The sequence below is a fragment of the Schistocerca americana genome, chromosome X, assembly GCF_021461395.2.
Source record: "Schistocerca americana isolate TAMUIC-IGC-003095 chromosome X, iqSchAmer2.1, whole genome shotgun sequence".
Classification (NCBI taxonomy): Eukaryota; Metazoa; Arthropoda; class Insecta; order Orthoptera; family Acrididae; genus Schistocerca; species Schistocerca americana.
In genome coordinates this window covers 189,223,849-189,245,004 of record NC_060130.1, presented here as the reverse complement: position 1 = coordinate 189,245,004, position 21,156 = coordinate 189,223,849, and the positions used below count along the sequence as shown (strand labels likewise).

Below are 21,156 nucleotides of genomic sequence, written 5' to 3'. Positions count from 1 at the left end.
CTGCTCCTCGATACTGGGGAAAAAGAAATAGACTTGACAGCTCTCATCACTCTCGTCCCACTCTTTTTGCCAAGTGTTCACACGCCAATTTTTTAGTTGGTGCCTATCCTCTATGTGCTACCCAATGATCTGCAACTCTCTCTCAGGTCTACCCATGTTCAACCAGTATGTTGCAGCCCAATATCTGATGGTTACATTGATCTAGTATATTCCGAACATCACATACAGTGAATTTACTGATGTAGTGCTTAACTCCCCAGATAGTCTAAGTAACTCACTCCTTGGCCCATGCATAATAGTGATTCTGTTCATGATGAGAGGGAGTCTATGTGCCCATTTAGAAGCTGCAAAGTTCAATACTGACTCAAAAAGTGCACAGTTGTACATTCTTATGTGTGTGAGTTTTATGTCTGTATTGTTTATTTTAATTGCCAGGTGTCTTTGTAGTGCACCTTTAAGCATTTGTACACTGATTTTTGTGCTGCTATGGAATTATTTAACTATGCCTAAAAAGTCTACAGAACTAAATGGGATCTTTTGTAAATGTTCTAGAATCAATGGACAAAATTCACTGTTGCATGTGATACACTGGTGACCATTACTAGATTCAGGTGGTATGGTCTAGCTGTATTTGTCTCATAGTGCTCAGTAGGGTCAGCACTCTTTCTTTCCTAAACTACAGATCACAGAGTACTTATTCGTTTTCTACCCATCTCTACTCATTGAAAGATGTTTCTGATAAATCTCTGAAAATTTAATCTCATGGTTCATTGCCTTGCCCTACATATTGGCTGTTATGCTGAATTTAGCTTTGTTTTTCTAGATGACTCAGCTCTTTAAAGAATGATTTTAGATTAGAAGAGGATTTCATCTCATCCATGTTGGAACAGTGGACACAGACACCTCACATTCATTTAATGACACTGTCATGTTAGTGATGCAAAGACATATCCTAATAAGCAACATTAAGTATTAAGTGTAATTTCATGTTGTTTAGATAAGAATGGCCTGTATAATTACGGCCTGTATGACAAAGATAAAGCAAAATCCATTCAGAGCTGGATGTGACTTTAATTTCATGTAAAGACTGGCAGCTAGTCAGAATACAGAGAAATGATCCTGCAAAAGTAAAAATAATCATATTTTATCATAATAGTGCCATTTCATAGCTGAAACAGTATAGGTAACGAAAGGATAAAGGTAACAAGTCTCCATACAGTTGAAGTGCCGAGTTGTCAATAGAGACAAGACAGAGAACTTTGCTAGCTTTCAGATGAATCCTTCTACAGAGCATATAGAATACATCTACATCTGCACAGCTTTTCCTTCTTTTCCCCCCAATCGTACACTTGATTAAGGAGTAGGATGTCAGAAAATTGAAAAAGATGGTGTCTGGAGTGATCTTTGAGATGTTGAAGGACAAGAGTTTCAGTTTGGAAGATAGGGCGTAGATAATTAGGGTTGCACAGCAACAGTATCCTGTGAAAGGAGCAGAGAGTGCTATGGAGATTTGTTTCTCCTGTATTTGGTCAATGAGAGATAGGGATTGGTGGACTCAGAAGATTAATAAAAGAGAATTTTTATTGTCTGTTTGTGTATGTGTATTCTGTTAGCTCTGAAGAAGGATTCCTCTGAAAGCAGCAACATTCTTAGTCTCATTTCTGTGCCTGTTGATGACTGGACACCTCAACTACACACACTTTTTATTTATACCCCATTGACATATTTATAATGCTAACAGTATGAAGGGTATGAAGTTGAATTGTACGGTGGTTTGTTGGTGGAAGGTAGAGAAACAGTCTGCCTAGAAATAAGGCTCATTAGGAATCACTTGTGCAAACTGTCAGCATAGAAGAGCCTATTGTTTCTATTGCAAACCATAGTTTAGGACAAGGTACATTCTACACTCTCAGTGATTACGTATCTGATCTCTGCATAAAAGTGTTCTATATGTATGTATTGGCTATACCTTAATCTTTCTGTCAGTTGTTTTCCTAAAGGATTGTATTACTTGTCTTTTACTCAGATTCTCAATTAATAATAAACTTCTCTCTAAATTTACATTTACATGTGTACTCTGCAAAACCAAAGTGAAGTGCATAGTAGAGGGTATTTAGTACTGTAGCAAATGTTAGGGTTTCATCCTGTTGTGATGGGCTCAGAAAGAACAATAATTTGAATGTCTCTGTGTGCACCGTAATTAGACTCATCGTGTCTTCATGGTCCCTGTGGGAATGACATGTAGGGGGCTCAGGAATATCTCTATTTTCTTCACTTAATAATAATTCTTGAAAGTTGGGATATAAGCTTTTGTGGAATAGTTGACATCTATCTGCATTCATTTGCCAGATCGAGTTTTTCAGCATTTCGGTGACACACTCCTACTCGCCAAACGAGCCTGTGCCCATTTGTGTTGACCTTTGAACACATTCAGTATACCCTGTTAGTCTATTTGGTATAGGTCCCACACACCTGAGCAATAGTTCAAGACTGAACACACACATGTTTTGTAAGAAGTCTGTTTTATAGACTGACTGCCTTTGCACAGTATTTTGCCAAGGAAACAGTCTGCCATCTGGTTTTCCTGCAACTGAACCTGTGTGATAACTCTGTTTCACATCCATACAAATTATTAGACCCAGGTGAAACTTCCTGGCAGATTAAAACTGTGTGCTGGACCGAGACTCGAACTCGGGACCTTTGCCTTTCTTGGGCAAGTGCTCTACCAACTGAGCTACCCAAGCATGACTCACGCCCCATTCTCACAGCTTTACTTCTGCCAGTACCTGGTCTCCTACCTTCCAAACTTTACAGAAGCTCTCCTGCGAACCTTGCAGTACTAGTACTCCTGAAAGAAAGGAGATTGCGGAGACATGGCTTAGCCACAACCTAGGAGATGTTTCCAGAATGAGAGTTGATGGTTGATGGTGATTTCAATGTAGATTTTCTTGAAGACCCTCCCAATAAGAACTTATTTGAGGTAGTAACACTATCGTATAACTTAATTCCCACTGTAAAGTTCCCCACTAGGGTAGCCAATTGCTCACAAACACCCATTGATAATATCTTTATAGAAAAGTCCAATGAACAAAATTATATTACAAAACCAATAGTCAATGGCCTCTCGGACCATAACATGCAGTTCCTTCTGTTAAATGTTAATACTGAACAGGATATAAAATCTGTTAAATCTGAGCTCAAGAGGGTAATCAATTAGCCAACAATTGATTATTTTAGGACACTCCACTGAGACATTCACTGGACTGATGCTTACAGTGCTCATGGCATGAATGGAAAATATAACACTTTTGCTAATAAAGTACTTACCTTATTAGAACACTGTTTTCCCCAATAACTAACCAAGGTTAGAGCAAAGTCTGCAAAGAAGCCATGGATTGCTCAAGGAGTAGGGATATCTTGCAAAACAAAAGGAAAACTGTATCTGTCAATCCGAAACAGTTCTGATGTTGATTCTATAGCACATTACAAGAAATACTGCAAAATACTAAAGAGTGTAATACGAACATCAAAGCAAATATAGTACAAGGAAAAGATAGTCATATCAGATAACAAAATAAAGACAATATGGGATGTAGTGAAGGAGGAGACCGGTAGAACCAGACATGAAGAGGGACAAATAGCATTAAGAGTAAATGATACATTGGTGACAGATGTGTATAGTGTTGCAGAACTTTTTAACAAACATTTTATAACTGTTACTGAAAAGATGGGGTTTTCAGGTTCTGTAGGTGCTACTATGGAATACCTCAGACTAGACATATTAACTAACTTCCACAATATGAATTTGACTCTCACTACCCCAGCAGAAATAATGTCATCATAAAATCTTTAAAATCAAAAACATCTAGTGGGTATGATGAAATATCATCAAAGTTAAATAAAAAACGTGATTCTGAGTTAAGTAACATATTAAGCTATCTGTGTAACCAGTCATTTATCGGTGGAATATTTCCTGAATGGTTGAAATATGCTGAAGTTAAGCCACTGTTTAAGAATGGAAATAAAGAAATAGCATTTAATTTCTGTCCAATTTCACTTTTGCCAGCATTCTCAAAAGTTTTAGAAAAAGTAATGTACAGTCGGCTTTATAACCATCTTATCTCAAATAACATACTGTCAAAGTCGCAGTTCAGATTTCTAAAGGGTTCTGATATTGAGAAGGCTATCTACACTTACTGTGAAAATGTGCTTAATTCATTAGACAAAAAATTGCAGGCAACTGGTATATTTAGTGATCTGTCAAAGGCATTTGACTGTGTAAATCACAATATCCTTTTAAGTAAATTATAATATAATGGTGTAAGAGGAAATGCTACAAAAAGGTTCAAATCTTATATCTATAGCAGGAAACAAAGGGTGTTATTAGGAAAGAGACACGATTAAGCTATCAGGCATCATCCAACTGGAAACTAATTACATGTGGGGTCCCATAAGGTTCCATTTTAGGGTCCTTACTTTTTCTTGTGTATATCAATGACCTTTCATCAGTAACATTACCAGATTCCAAGTTCGTTTCATTTGTCGATGATACAAACATAGCAATAAATAGCAAATGAAGTGTAGTCTTAGAAAGAACAAATAATAAAATATTTTTGGACATTAATCGCTGGTTCCTAACCAATTCTTTGTCACTAAACTTGAAAAAAACACACTACATGCAGTTTAGAACTTGTAAGGGGTGTCTCACGAGTATATGCCTAACATATCATGATAAGCAGACAGAAGAAGTGGACAGTGTTAAATTCTTGGGATTACAGCTTGATAATAAATTCAACTGGGAGGAGCACACCACAGAACTTCTGAAACATCTTAACAAATCTCTATTTGCAATTCAAATTGTGTCAGACATACGGGATATAAAAATGTAAAGGCGGACATACTATGCTTACTTTCATTCCATAATGTCATATGAGATTATTTTTTGGGGTAATTCATCAAGCCAAGCTAAACTTTTCTGGGCGCAAAAACGTGCAGTAAGAGTTATATGTGGTGTGAACTCAAGAACATCCTGCAGAAGTCTGTTTAGCGAACTAGGGATTCTAACTATTGCTTCCCAATATATTTATTCATTAATGAAATTTGTCATTAAAAATATATCACTTTTTCAAGCCAACAGCTCAATTCATGGAATCAATACTAGAAATATGAATAATCTTCACAAGGATTTAAAGTCACTTAGTCTTGTACAAAAAGGCGTGCATTATTCAGGAACACACATTTTCAGTAACTTGCCAGCAGCCATAAAAAGCTTAACAACCAATGAAATTCAGTTTAAGAGAAGCCTAAAGGATTTATTGGTCACCAACTCATTCTACTCCATTGATGAATTTCTCAGTAGAACCAACAAACCAACTGATTTGTGTGTGTGTGTGTGTGTGTGTGTGTGTGTGTGTACAATATAACTTCTGCACCATTTCAGTGCAGTAATGTGTTTCATTGTCAATAAGTATTGTAGTAGTTCTATTACATATTTATCACCTTATAACCTTATAAATAAAAAAAAAACTTTTGTATTTTAAATTCATTGCATTAGTGTTTGCAAAATGATTCTTTCATATAGTGTTCATTATGGAAGGTACATTAGCTTATTTGTTTCAGTTGTAAATATTTGTCATGTATTATTGTTTTTCTGATATGTTCTACATCCTGGAGGACCTCCTCACTGTGGATCAGTTGGAATGAAAGTAAATCTAATCTAATCTAATCTTAACTGACAATAATAAATATGCATCTGAAAGCAAGGTAGAGGCAGAAAGCTGTTACTAGTGTAAAGCTAAACACTTCAAAGATACATAAAATATACCAAATATAGAGTATATTACTTTGAAATAAGTTACGTCAGCTTTACATAAAATTAAAGAATTCCATGATTAGTACAGATAATGGAACACACATATGTAATAGTCTTCAAGAGAAAAATAATTGACAGGCACAGAATTTACAGCTTGCAGAAGTTACAGCTTGTGCTGTACTTAATACTGTCACTCCACCATTTACTGCTCAATTCATCCTGTGCTTTTAACTTTTGAGAGAGTGGTGTTGTTATGATTTTTGGGGAAACAGGAAACATGTCTCTCATGCTGGAGAGTTTCCAGTAGAGACACAGATGAGCCATGCATCTAAAAATAGTGTAGCAGAGCTCTCTTATTCGTATTCTGTATTAATAGTTTAGTGAGGGGCATTAATCATAGCTGAATTGCTTAATAAAGTGCCACATACAAAGACAGTAGAGCTTTCAGAAAGCAAGTAATTACTGAAAGAAGTGGGCAGCTGAGCAACTTTGAGTGTTCCTCATTGTTAGCAACTGTTCATAGCACTGAATTTTGATAATATGTGGCCACAAATCCAGGTCATGAAATAGTATATAATTCTGATATGTGAATAAGAATCGAAGTTATGAGAGTGACATGTATTTATGACCTGTATTGAGAGAGGCTGGGGCCTAGCTTGAGAGACATTATGTAGACTTCAGTGGGTCACAGAAACATGAATAACTCATTGGTGAACAGATCTTCTGAGGTGGCAGGAACAGCTAGTTGCATAGCATGTTTCTACCTGTTGGTGTCACTACAATGGTAGGCAGTAATGAGTCTATGCCACTTTAGTTGTCTACATACCGTTAGTATTACTGTAAGTAGCAGTGGTTAGCTCCCTGGAAGTTTAGCAACCAGGTTGGTGCTAATGCCACTTATGATTGTGTCCAGATGTTTCCCAGAGACATTAGTTCTGTAGCAGGAAAAATGTTCCAAAATTGTCATTTCCTAGACTGATAGTGCATTGATTGGAAACATAGTCTACAATTCACCTCCAAAACATGATTGCGAATGGCAGATAGCAAACCAAGCAAAGTGGTGCAGTGGTTAGCACACTGGACTCCCATATGGGAGGAGGACAGTTCAAACCTGCATCTGGCCATCCGGATTTAGGTTTTTTGTGATTTCCCTAAATTGCTTCAGGGAAATGCTGGGATGGTTCCTTTGAAAGGGCACAGCTGACTTCCTTCCCCATCCTTTCTAATCTGACAGGACTGATGACCTCGCTGATTGGTTCCCTCCCCTAAATCAACGAACCAATGGCGGATAGCAACATGAAATTTACAGATTGTGGATATTTTTCTGCTACAGTCACTTGACACTTATGGTGTTAGGGCTAGGGGAGGAGGTGATGGGTTTTCATGAGTGAGACAGAATCTCAGGAATAGTTTGGGGGACTAAATTTTAGCAGGTACAGGTCAAATTTCTATGAAATATTGCAGACAGAAGAAGAAAAAACTGTGACAAGACTTTGGGTGCAAAGGAGAACAGTAGTATAAAGAGGTACTGGAATATAAAGAAAAAGTAGTGTGATTTATTTTTGGGAATTAGAAATGAAGAGAAAATAGTAATCATGAGTGCATAATAATAATAATAGTATTAATAATAATAACAATAGTGATTTGATAAGTTTAAAGTGCACTCAAGATATTGACACAAAAGGAGTTGGATGCCAACCCATGAAGTCAGCTAATTGCACAGTCAGTACTCTTGATCAATGGACAATATGTTGTGGTGTCACCGCCAGACACCACACTTGTTAGGTGGTAGCCTTTAAATCGGCCGCGGTCCATTAGTATACGTCGGACCTGTGTGTCGCCACTATCAGTGATTGTAGACCGAGTGCTGCCACACGGCAGGTCTAGTCTAGACTCCCTAGCACTCGCCCCAGTTGTACAGCCGACTTTGCTATCGATGGTTCACTGACTCCATACGCTCTCATTTGCAGAGACGACAGTTTAGTATAGCCTTCAGCTACATCATTTGCTACGACCTAGCAAGGCGCCATATTCTTCAAAAATGTATTATTAACAGATAATGTTGTGAATCATGCACTGTCAAGAGCGACATTCATCATTAATGGATTAAAGTTAAGTATCAAACTACTTACGTCCGTTTTCTGAACTCTTATTCCTTGTCATGTTCCAGACCTCATGTCAGTATAGTTCTTCCCTCCTCACGCCAGCCTGCGTGAGCTAAAACGCGTGCATTTCGGCCTCCAGTTGTAACACGGTGTTGGCTCTTCTGCCAACACAACATATGTGAATTACAGTTGTAATATGAAATGTGAGTTAAGGAACTAGTTACAATGAAGAAAAATGAGCAGAAGATCACTTTGTTCCAGACCAAAATACATGTATGGCACATAATCTGAAGGAAATGATACTTGAAACAATAACAAGATAAAAAATTAAAGTATAGCTGAATTTACTCTAATTAAAAATAATACTGTGATATAGCACTGCAGTGAAGGGAAAATAATTTAAATTTTAATTCAAATTAAACAATTGTTGCAAATAATGAGAATATTAACAGATGCTTCAGGAGAGCTTAAGAAATCTGGAAGCTAAAATGTTGTGTTGAAATAATTATAAGACATAAGAAGAATCCATGCAAGGAAGACATAATGGATTAATCAACAACTAATTTATTCATTTCTAAATTAATAAATGACTGGAAATTGTAACAAAATATGAAAACAATCACAACCTAGTTGTTGAATTTTGCTGCTAACAAAGCTGCAAAGTACTGTAGAATGTCATAATATAGGCTAAGCAAAGCATTAAATCAAGAAAATAGTGGCTCTCAGAAAAAAAGCCATTATGTTGTTCATAATGTAACAAGTTTCAGGACAGAAATTAGGTGCTCCAAATATTTCACCTTGTCCATGTGAAAATGAAACTATTAGTGTACGGTACCATTAGAGTTGTACAAATCATTCAATGACCACTTTGTGTTAATCCCTTGCAGCTTAAATAAAAATTTTCTTGGAAAGACAAGTTTAAAATATTATGATCCAACAGAGTTATGTCACATGCAGTTGCAGGAAACGTGCAGTTGCAAGAAACAAACTGGAAGGGCGACAGTGACTCAATTACTAAATCATCAAAGAGTAAATATCTGAAGAGGTCGGATATACACTAATGGAAAAAATCACAATACCAACAAAAAAAAAATTAATGTAGAGTAATGAAGTTTTGGGAATACATTTTTCTAAGTAACATATTTCAGTGGTTAAGATGGCAAGATCACAGTTAAATGTAATTGTGAGATAAGCCATTGCAAATGTGAAATGCTAGTACATTAATAACTAGTGTAACCATGAGAATGTAGAGTGCGAATGGGCATGCATTATGTCGTACAGGTGGCGGATGTCAAGTTTGTGGTATGGAGTTCCATGACTGTTGCACTTGGATTGGTCAATACAGAGATGATTAAGGCTGTTTGTGGCTGATGCTGGAGCTGTCATCCAATGATGTCCCATATGTGCTCAATTGGAGACAGAGCTGGTGATCAAGCAGATCAAGGCAACATGTTAACTCTCTGCAGAGCAAGTTGGTTACAACAGTGGTATGTGGGTAGGTGTTATCCTGTTGGGAAAAACTCCCCAGAATGATGGTCATGAATAGCAGTGCAATAGGTCGAATCACCAGACTAACATGCAAATCTGCAGTCAGGATGCTTGGGATAACCGTGAGAGTGCTTCTATTGTCATACAAAGTTGCTCCCCGGACCATAACTCCAGGTGTGGTCCAGTGTGTCTAGCATGCAGACAGATTGGGTACAGGTCCTCAACTGGCCTCCTTCCAACCTACATACAGCCATCACTTGCACCAAGGCAGAACTAGCTTTCATCAGAAAACACAACAAACCTCCACCCTGACCTGTAATGAGTTCTTGCTTCACACCACTGAGGTCACAAATGATGGTTTTTGGGTCAGTAGAACGCACATTTCAGGGCATCTGGCTCAGAGCTGTCCTCAAAGTAGCCAATTTGTAATAGTTTGTTGTGTCACGGTGGTGCCAACCACTGCTCAGATTGCTGCTGCAGATGCAGTATAATTGACACAGCTGTATGCCAATTATGACAGTCTTCCCTCTCGATAGTGCCAGTTGGCTGTCCAGAGCCTGGTCTTCTGGCGACCAGGTATAGGTCACGTGACCACCACTCCGAGCAACTGTATGCAGTGGCTACATTCCTGCCAAGTTTTTCTCCAGTATCACAGAAGGAACATCTGGCTTCTCATAGCCCTATTACATGGCCTCATTCAAACTCAGTGAAGTGTCGATAATGGCATCTCTGTCACCTTAAAGGCTTTCTTGTCTAACATCAACTCACCATATCCAGTCTGAAAGATAACCAACTCTCATGACCATTACAGCACGTATTTAAAGGAACCTGATTTTCACCTTCATAGTGGTGTTAGTAGCACCACTTTTATATGACTGGCATGACATTTGAATTGACATCATCTTTCAGGTGTAGATACATGCCCACCAGCTTTCATTTAATATTGCACAACTCCTTCTCAGTGCAGAAAAAATTTTTCCATCAGTGTATTATCAAGTAGCTTTATTGTGATCAGCACATCATACATTTGTGATGTAGTTAGTTACCTGTTCAATGTGTCTTTCAGGTCTAATCAGCTTCTAGACAGATTAATATATTCTATAGTGGTAAAGCTCTGTAATTTGGCTGCATGGCTGAACTGACCAGCCACCATATGATCCTCTGCCAGTGGTGTCACTGGATGCAGAATGGAGGGGCGTGGGGTCAGCTCACTGTTCTCCTCATCATTGACAGCTTTTGTGACCTTGGAGTCACTATTTCTCACTCAAGCAGCTCCTCAATTGTCGTCACAAGGCTGAGTGCAAGCTGTTCCAGTCTGGCCACCAAGGAAAAACCTTTACAGTACTGGGAACAGAATATCGTTCCTCCAAATATCAGCTGACCACTGATCTATGGAGGCAGATTAATTTTTAGTATAATTACTTTATCAAATGAGGTAGTGTGACCAGCTACAGGTCACTTTCATTACTTCATTTTTTTAAGAATACATTTTGTAAGTGAGTCATAATGTACCACAGCGTCAATTACTAATGTTAGATTTACAACATCACTTTCAGAAAGGGGCAGCAACAGAAAATGCAATTTATTTTTCTCTTTGTGTGAAGTACTTTCAAGATTGAATGAGAAGCGGAGAATAATTTGTATCTCCATTGATTTAGGAAGACCTTAAATTACATTGGCTGTACTAGTATTTTTCCTGTGAGATGGAGTATTATGGACTTGTGTTTCTTTCATATATGGAAGGTAGAATGCTTTAAGGGCATTTTCCTGTTCAAGGAACAAGAAAGAAATATGAATCTGAGTGGTATGTTGAAAAAGGGGCCACATAGTTTCTTTAGGTTTCTGTTCTTGGTTCACTGTGTAGATATACATATCAATGATCTGTTAGCACCATAACATAGGATACAAATATTTCTTTCATTTGAGATTCAGACAACTGTCATTATGAAAGACATGGAACAGAAAGAATGTAAATTGTTTAGCAAATAGGGTGATTAGTAACATTAACAGGTGGCTTACTGAAAATGGATTGTCATTTATCTCCAATAAAACATGGTGCATAAAATTTTTGCTGAAGAACTCTCATTATAGTGATATTTCATTATGACTAGATGAAAGATTACTCAGTGGAACCAAATATTTGAAATCCTAATGGGGAAAAAATCCAAAGGTAAGTAGGTAGGTTACTGCAGTGCATATCACATCTGTGTTTATAAAGAGCACTGGTTTCATTCAGTTTTAGAACACTTTCAGATATGTTATGGCATTAAGTCAAATACCGGCACACCAGTTGAGAAAGATAGGACAGAGAGGGCTGTGACAAGATGTCAGCCAATTGCATGCTGACAGAACCCCTCTCCAGGACGACAATGTGACAGCCGCGGCCTCTATGCAAAGAGGACATAAGTGCTGCACCCAACTGGTTGCGGCCCAGTCAAAGAGAAGCTTCAAGACTAGCAACCTGAATAGAGGCATCAACTGTATTACTTCACTTGTATTAGGATTGTTCATACTGAAGAACTTTGCTTATTTTGCATATCACCCTTTGCTTGCGACACATCTGTGTAACACAAAGTTAAGTATTATAATTGCTCATTTTGTAATAAAATTCATTAATATGATTTGTTTGAATGCAGTTTCCTAGACACCCCATTTTTGATGACTAGGCAGGATTTAATAATATTTATTATGAAACTTCCTGGCAGATTAAAACTGTGTGCCCGACTGAGACTCGAACTCGGGACCTTTGCCTACTGGCAGAAGTAAAGCTGTGAGTACTGGGCGTGAGTCATGCTTCGGTAGCTCATATGGTAGAGCACTTGCCCGCGAAAGGCAAAGGTCCCGAGTTCGAGTCTCGGTCGGGCACACAGTTTTAATCTGCCAGGAAGTTTCATATCAGCGCACACTCCGCTGCAGAGTGAAAATCTCATTCTGGTAAGATTTATTATAGTTGCAGCACAACCCCTCAGTTGTGTGTGTCATGCTCAGCCTTCATCAGTCTCAATGGGGTAACCGGCAGAGGCTGTCACAGAACATATAACTGATGAGCTGCTGTGCAGCAACAATACATCTGAATATGTTCTATATGTGGATGAACCTGGCAGTTATTATAAACACAAATGGGACACTGAACTGCAATAAATAAATATTAGACTAGTAGTTGTCACACATGTATATCTTCACTTGACATTTTATCAAGTTTTAACAAAGATTAGGATTTTACATCCTGTTGATGGTGTCATTCGCCTGTGGGCTGAGGATGACATGGTGGCTGGTTGGTACTTTTGGGTCTTCATGGTCTGTTTGGGAAGAGATTGGTTTTAGTTAGTGATGGTGTCATTAGTAGAAATGGAAGAGAAATTTGAATATTACTAAAAGGGGAACTAACTGGTCATGTATGTTAAAATAATTATACTGATGATACTTTAATTAATGTAGGGAAACCACAGGAAATGTAAACATGGATGGACAGATCGGGATTTGAACTGTGTTCCTCTTGATGGTATCGTGTTTTGAAGCAATATTCATAAATGATATTCTCAGACCAGAAAAAGATGCTCAGAATGATCTGCAATCCCCAACAATTAATCTTTCCTTCCCATCCCATCTGATAAGTCTCCCCTGACCTGCAGTTCTGGGTGACTTTTCTGATTTTTACCCATTTTCCTAAACCTGACCAGTCCTTTTCCTTCACCCCTCTTCCTTCCTCTTCAATCCTTCTGCCAGAAGAAGCAGCCACTGGTTCTGAAAGCTTGCAAACTTTTGTTACCTTTTATATGTGTGTTTTCCTGCCGCTGTTTGGTGAGTAGATATTTTACCTATCCATTATGTTAACCCTTGGATGCATGATGGGGGCCTTGCAGGCCTGGGAGTTAATTAATCACCCATTTAATTATATTAAAATCACATATAATTGAACCTTACATTATCTAATCCTTAATAATAAATTTATGATTAAGAAACACAATAAAGTTGTATTTAATGTTGCAAATATTTTATGAAATAAGTGTTTTCTTAATGCTGTGCGCATAATGCATGAAGGGGGCCGTTCAGGCCTGATGTAATCTAATGCTTGAGTGAGCACTTTTCTCCCAGTTTATGAATGTTGGTACCTGGGATATTTTTATACTGGCATTTGTTGCACAGGTCAGAATCCAGCAACAAAAATAATGGACTTACTACTCATTGTAGAAGCTGACCTTAAATGTGAAAGAAGTCGCTCTCATAACTGATGTAAGTAATTGTGTTTGTTATTCTCTCTGTTTTCCTTTCTTCTCTCTTCCTTTGACAATGTAATTATTTGGACTCTCTTTCTAATCAAGGGACGTTTTTTCCTTACAGTATGGAATCATGCTGTACATCTCGAAAGATAGACCGTAATTCTGCTGTAAATACAGATGATCCAAATGCTTCAATGATTATTTCTGAATGGTTGGACAAATGTAAATCTAGTATTACTTCCTAAGATGAAACTGATCCTCCATATACACCTTTGTCAGACAGCTCAGTATCTGAAGAAAGTAGTAATGAATATTCTGATGTAAATGAAGTAAGCTTATCAACAAAAATCTGGCACAGTAACAGACAGCCGCCAGCAAATTCAAATGATGTAGCAAGTACACAACTGCCTGAAAACTTTTTTATTGGGTGTGATGGGACTCAGTGGAGCAAAACACTGCCTCCTTCTAGCAGAACACTTATGCATAATATAATGAAAATTTTTCCAGGTCCTAATAGGGGAAGTCACACACAAATACCAAAAGATGCTTGGAGTTACTTCATCACAAATAATATTCTGGATGAAATAGTTAATTGCACAAATCTACAAGTACAATGCTCAGCAGCTAGAAAAGGTCAAACATGGCAGAAGCTGAGATGTTCCTATAAGCGAATTATTTCATGACTCTTCTGGCAACCCTGTTTATATGGCAACTTTTTCTATAAACAGGTTTGAAGAAATAAAGAGAGCCATAAGGTTCGATGATAGATGCCCTCCACAATCTAGGAGCCACGACGATAATATGGCAGCTTTTTGCGATGTGTGGGAACTATTCATAAGCAACTGCAGGCAAAAGTTTCATCCAGGAGAGAGCTGCATAATAGATGAACAGCTAGTGTCTTTCAGAGGGCATTGTAAATTCCTACTGTTTTTTTCCAGCAAACCAGGAAAATATGGAATAAAGATATTCTGGCTCTGTGACTCTTTGACATCATATGCTATAGATTGGCTAGTGTGCTCAGGAAAACCTCTAGATCACCCTTGTGCTAATAATTGCATCTCATGTGGTCTGGCAAAGACACTCAGAGGGAGCTCAACCAACTTCACAATGGACAACTACTTTACCGGAGTTTCTCTGTTTCAAAATATATTGAAGGATAAAATTACAGGAGTTGGCACTCTTCTTCATAACAAACCACAAATTCCACCTGAAATGAAACCATGTAAGACACAAGAGGTTTTATCTTCAACATTTGGATTCAGAGATGATTTGACTATTGTGAGCTGCGTACCAAAGAAGAACAAGAGTGTGGTGCTGCTGCTAAGTTCCATGCATCATGACACCACAATTGATGAGATTCATAAAAAGAAGACACCAGAAATGATTCTATTTTATAACAAAACAAAATCTGTTTTAGATTATCTTGATCGAAAGGTTTGTACATACACTTGCAAAAGATAGACAAGGAGATGGCCATTTGTGTTATGAGATAATGTAATGGATGTAGCAGCAATACATGCTTTCTGTTTATTCACAAAACAAGATCCTGAATACCACAATGGAAAATCACATAAAAGGAGGTTTTTCTTGAAAGACTTGCCCCTACAAATTATTTGTTCACGTATGGAGGCCAGAGCCAAAACTTGAAATTTGCAAAGAAATGTCATACAAGCAATGGCTAGATGTGGCAGCAAAAGGTGCCAGGAAATGGATATCAACCACCAAAGAAAAAGGCCCAGAAGAAAATGCTTTTTGTGCCCACATGACCTGAAATGGAAAACTGCTCAGTGTTGTTCAAAATGTTCTAACAATATGTGCAATGAACATAGTGTGCTTGTTTGTGAAGCTTGTTTCCAGTAATGTGTAAAACTTAGGGACAGGCAGCCTAATCTTTATATGCTGTGTATCTCAATTTTGGAGTGCCCATTTTATATGCAACTTAGCCATTTTCTTTCTTTCTATTTTGTATGTGGATGCTTTATGCATACTGATTTGCATTGTACCTCTCCAATGTATAGTATTCATAGTTTATTTGAATATCAATAAAAGTTATTGTATACAATAATAATAAAATTAGTAATCATAAAATTAAAACTTATTCTACTGAAATTATTGTCCACACCTTTTCTTTAATATTTTTCTAACTAAACTACCTACAGACATGTTTTATAACAGTAAGATTTCATAATAAATAATGTAACAAAGCTGGGGAATAATCAGATTTGTGGAAATCTGAATGGGGGCTTCTGAGGCCCCCATTAACGTCAGTCCGAACGCTCATGCATCCAAGGGTTAAACAAACAATTTAGAATGAAATAAATCTTCTGTAACTGTTATACACTGCTCTGCAGGTTTCATTATCAACAGACTTTGGGCAGGACTTATAGATGGCAGTGAAACCTCAAAGATTGTCAATTTCAGTTTCAAAGACTTACTTCCAGTACAGTTATATGTATATAGTCCTTCATGGTGCTGTACTACACACACGTGTATACTATTACAAATTTCTTCTTTTTTAATCCCTCCTCTCTAAATTGTATATGTAGTAACATGGTCCATGACTTTGACACAAATGGTTGCCCAGAACCTAAATAAATAAATGAAAGTAGGTAGCATGATAACAATAATGTTGTTAACAATATGACAATTGATATCAATAAATGTGGCAAGCAGAGTTATGGTACAATTTAAATAATTTAGGAGTAAAAGGGACCACTCCACCTCTTACCATCCTCTCACACATGTGCGTGCCCCCCCCACATACACGTTTGCAGCTACATTGTGTCAACTGAACACACAATGCTAGGATTGCAGTTAGGTAGGTTGAGTGGGGTGTGGGGTAGTGTCAGATGAAGTAGGTTGTGACAGAAAGAGGCTGGAAGTGGGAGAATGGGTTGGGGAGTCATAGCTGGCAGCTCTGAGGGAGGCAGCAGATGCACAGGATAGGAATATGACACACAGGCACCGGTGTTGGTGCAGCACCCAACCATGATTACATGAAATCATGGTTTGCGAAGGGGTTACTGGACAGAGGAAGGGGAGACTGTTGGGTAGAGGGTGTGGGTGCAGTGGATTAGCAGAGATTAAGGCCAAGGGATTACAGCAGCAAAGGACATGTCAAAAGGCCAGCTCCCACCTGCATAGTTCAGAAAAGCTGGTGCTGAGGAAAGTATCCAGATGGCTTGGCTGTGAAGCTGCCATTGGACTAGAGAATGTTGTGTTCAGCAGCATGTTCTGGCACTGGATGGTCAAGTCTGTTCACTCTATTTCCTCGTGTGTGTGTGTGTGTGTGTGTGTGTGTGTATGTGTGTGTGTGTACAGACTGTAAAATTTAAAAACTTGCATAGCATGAATTAAGACAACTCTCATACAGATTTTTTGTCTGGTACAAATTTGAGAATTTGTGAGAAGAGTATTGAACAGTATAATGTATATGGATTTTAAATTCATGGATCTCCTTCTATGAGATATTTTGTATATTCCTTATGGGGGGCATTTCTTATGTGTACCCTAAAAGATTATCCAGTGGCAAGTGAAGTTCACAGCTACAGAATATAGATAATTAATAACACAAAGTAAGGGAGTAAATGGTTTTAAGTGAAGAAACACCTGTTCATGGATACTGAACAATGGAAAGTAAGAGGTAAGGTTGGAATTTAACATACCATTGTTATTGGTTTAAACAGAGATGAAGCACAGTCTTGTATTGGATTAGAATGGGGAAATTTGTCAGTTGTGTCCTTTTTAAGGAATTATTCTGGCATTTTTCTCATGCTCCTTAGAGAAACTACGGAAGAACTGAGTCAGATTAGTCAGATAGGAATTTTATCGTTACATCTTATGAATATGAGGCCAAAGTCTTAATCATTGCACCACAACATCCAGTTACTGAAAAGTGCAAGAACATAGTTGTGTGTCATTTTCTTGAAATCCAGTATTACCGACACAGAATACAGTGATACACTGTATGTTGCCTATGCATGTACCATGCTGAGATGTGGATCATCACAGCAGAAACAATGAAACAGCAGTAGTGGTCAGATTGGTCCTTTGTATGAAGCTTCCGTCATTCCAACAGGGTCACATGGCATAGTGTAATAACTGTACATGCCTTTGTGAATAGTTAAGTCATTTGTAACATACAAAAGGCTAAATTTATGCTGAAATCTACAGCTACATACATTCTCCACAAGCCACATTATGGTGTGCAGTGGAGAGTACCTTGTACCACTACTAGTCATTTCCTTTTCTGTTCCTCTCACAAACAGAGTACAGGGTCGTTATACAAAATGTGTGTTGGCAGCAGAAGAATCATTCTGTAGTCAGCCTCAAATGTTGATTCTCTCCAGTAATTCCGATTTGAGTTCCCGAAGCATCTCCATAATGCTTGCATGTTGTTTGAACCTTCTGGTAACAAATCTAGCAGCTAGCCTCTGTGATGCTTCAATGTCTTTCTTTAATCCTTCCTGGTACAGATCACAAACACTCAAAAGGAACTCAGCAATGGGTTGCACTAGTGTCCTACATGCTGTCTCCCTCACAGATAAACCACACTTTCCTAAAAGTCTCCCAATAAATCAAAGTTGACCAATCACCTTTCCTACTACAATCCTTATATGCTCATTCCATTTCAAATTGCTTTGCAACATTATGCCTAGATATTTAATCAATGTGACTTTGTCAAGCAGCATACTGCTAATACTGTACTTGAAGGTTATGGGTTTGTTTCTTCTACTCATCTGCATTAACTTACATTTTTCTACATTTATTGCTAACTGTGATTCAGTTTCATTGTGTGTGTATTTGAATTTATATTTACTGAAGTCTTCTGTCTTTCTTCGCATGTTTACTTTACTAAAAACCAACTGAGTGTGAATATAAGTTTTGATATTGGCACAGATAACTTTTGTCTTACACTCTTCAAAGTTAAGTTGCTACAATAAAGGGTACAGGTAGTGATAATTTTTCTACAAATAATAATGCTCACAGAATAGCAAAATTAGTTCTTTATTGGTTCCTTGAGTAGCCACGTACATTAAGTGATCAGTCACACAAGTTAGTTGAGCCAGGGACCAGAATCGAACGAAGAATTAGGGCTGATTTGAACGTGTCTGCTTCTTTGGCAAAGGTCTGGCTCACTAGTATGACAATCTCACTTATCCCACGTGACACGATGATAATATGGAATAAGTATACATATACATATACGAGCAAGTATACATATATATAGCTTAAATATATTTATTGACAAACAAAATATAAAATAAAATATTTTCAAGCTTCCATCATATAACTGCATGGCACTCCCAAATGCTGGTCATTAGAATTCGCCTTCAGGATGGAGGTCGAATCGTGGTGGGAAGGCGTTGCCATCCAGTTGCGGCCTGATGGCGGGCCGGTGTGGCTGCAACATAAGACATCTACGTCAGCACTGCGTACACAACTTTCTATTTTATTAGTTGATGCTAGCATCATTTACGCTTTTTCCTTGTACTGAGGGGAGCAACTTTCACTCCAGAAAGCAGAGTTGTGATACACAAATCTGTTGATTATTTGAAAGACTTTGATTAAGATGTCAATGTATTTAATTTTGTAAACTTCCTGTATTTTACTGCAGAAAAAACTACTAACACACTGCAGCTATTTAAACTCTCATACACAATCAGTCTCTGCAAGACCTTACATCTTATGTCTTTCATCCATTAATGAACCACATTCTTGTGCTTTTGTATATTTGGTCATAAGTGTAAAACAGGAGCCCAGAAACGGCTTCCAAGAATGTCAAAATAAGGAACCAACAAACTGCACACCACAGCATACACTGTTACAAAAAGTCGTCAGGTTATAGGCATTACGTGAAGGGATAAGTGTGGAGCAATATTCTCTGTAAAAATATAGTGTTTTTGGAAACTTTTTATTGGCTTCAGTAATTTGAAAGTAACAGGCATCTGGGACGAAAAAGAACTGAGAAACCAGTGAGTCAGTTAAAGAGAGTGAATGGTCAATGCCATTCCAAAAGAGAGAACATTTTATATAGTTGTACTGAAGCCATTCTGTTCCAACGTATCACTGTACTGTTTAGGAAAACACCACTTTAAGCATTTCTGTACAAAGCAATCATTCAAACCACACGTAAAACTATAGTCGCTCTCCAAGCAAACTCGAAGTCTCAGGTGTCCTTGAAGGCCATGCTTTATGTAAACCATTTTCAGGCAATACCGGTCATGCGAACGGGGAAGGCACAATTAAAACGACTGCGTAGCTCTCCGCAGCAATACCGAGTCTGAGGTATGCGAGAAATTTCTCAGTGAGTGCAAAAAATATAAGATTTTTCACTCGTGTTGAGATATTTGCAGAAGGATGATGCACGTCTCACGTGCGTATTGTGGGAAGACACGAGGAGTCATGCTGAGCCTGGGGAATGTCACTAGGGCCGCTTGCCTGATGTGTGACACGAGCATTCAGGAAGGACACACAACCAACACAAGAGCGCGTACAAGCACTTACAAGGTAGCCCACCGTTTACTCGGCACCAGGAATCTTGCGACCCTTGGCCGCTGGCTGCAGAACAAAAACAAACTCCATTCTAGCACTTCCCAAAATACTGCATTTTTTCTATATTACTAAATATGAAAAATAAAACGAGATGTTTACTGTTGATTTAAATTTTGTTTAAAGTAGTCTTAAGAGCATACAAGATTTTTTTATCTTAAAACATTATGCAATCCTACGAAATATTTATGAAGTACTGTATCTTCGATAATTTAGTAATGACTTAAGCTACCACTATTACTTTTATTGCCACTGAAAGCTGTTCTTTCATTTTCTCTCCTGCCAAGTTTGGTTCCACGAGGAACAACATAACGTACAACTATTTTCTAATTCAGTAGCCTATTTGTAGATTTGAGGGCAGGAACCTGTTTACGAAAATCTCTAAGTTAGTTTCCACGAGATTTTACGGGTCTGTTTGCTAGTGCCTATCAGTTTAGAATTTCCAAGACTATGCCTACAGTCGAGCTCCTGACGAAACTTCCCCCCACTGCCTGCGGTGCAATTTCAAATAGATCCCACACAATTACTCGAGCAGTATTCTTTCAGTAAATCGAAGCCTGCCATTTTATTTATCTGCAACTTAATCTGTATGATTGACGACTGACGGCTTCCACAGTTCTATGCTTCTAGATGTGTGATGACGATGAGTCCCATACTCCTTTACTCATTGCCTTTCTCCGACCGTAATGATGATGATGAAGACGATACAACACCCAGTCATCTCGAGGCAGGAAAAAAAATCTATGACCCCGATGGGAAACGAACCCAGGACCCCCTACTCGGGAGTTGAGAACGCTACATCGAGACCACACACTGTGCGCTCTGTATGGCTACTAAATTATAGTACTTCCGTGTAAGTACTCGCTGCCGATGTTTTGATCGAAGTCTTACTGGATAAGGTAAATAACTGCACCATCTGCATGCAATCTGAGATTGCGACGAATCTCCCTGAAGTCACTGATTAACGAAATGAAGTGTA

At 38.1% G+C, this 21,156-nt stretch overlaps 1 protein-coding gene and 1 non-coding gene across 26 annotated transcripts in view; both read right to left on the bottom strand.

The window, feature by feature from the left end:
• Nucleotides 1-2,670: 2,670 nt before the first annotated feature.
• Trnas-aga lies at nt 2,671-2,745 on the bottom strand. Its single transcript has one exon. It is a non-coding gene; the product is annotated as a tRNA-Ser (tRNA).
• Nucleotides 2,746-18,613: 15,868 nt separating this feature from the next.
• The window catches only part of LOC124554963 (myosin heavy chain, muscle), a 48,561-nt gene continuing 46,018 nt past the window's right edge, over nt 18,614-21,156 (bottom strand). For 23 of the 25 annotated variants that reach the window (XM_047128693.1, XM_047128676.1, XM_047128694.1 and 20 more), the window contains exon 39: nt 18,614-19,029. In XM_047128693.1, the coding sequence (XP_046984649.1) occupies nt 18,946-19,029 (84 nt within the window). In that variant the 3' untranslated portion in view covers nt 18,614-18,945. Of the gene's footprint in view, nt 19,030-20,132; nt 20,187-21,156 lie in introns of all 25 variants that reach the window. The other 2 variants (XM_047128684.1, XM_047128685.1) reach the window with 2 other exon arrangements.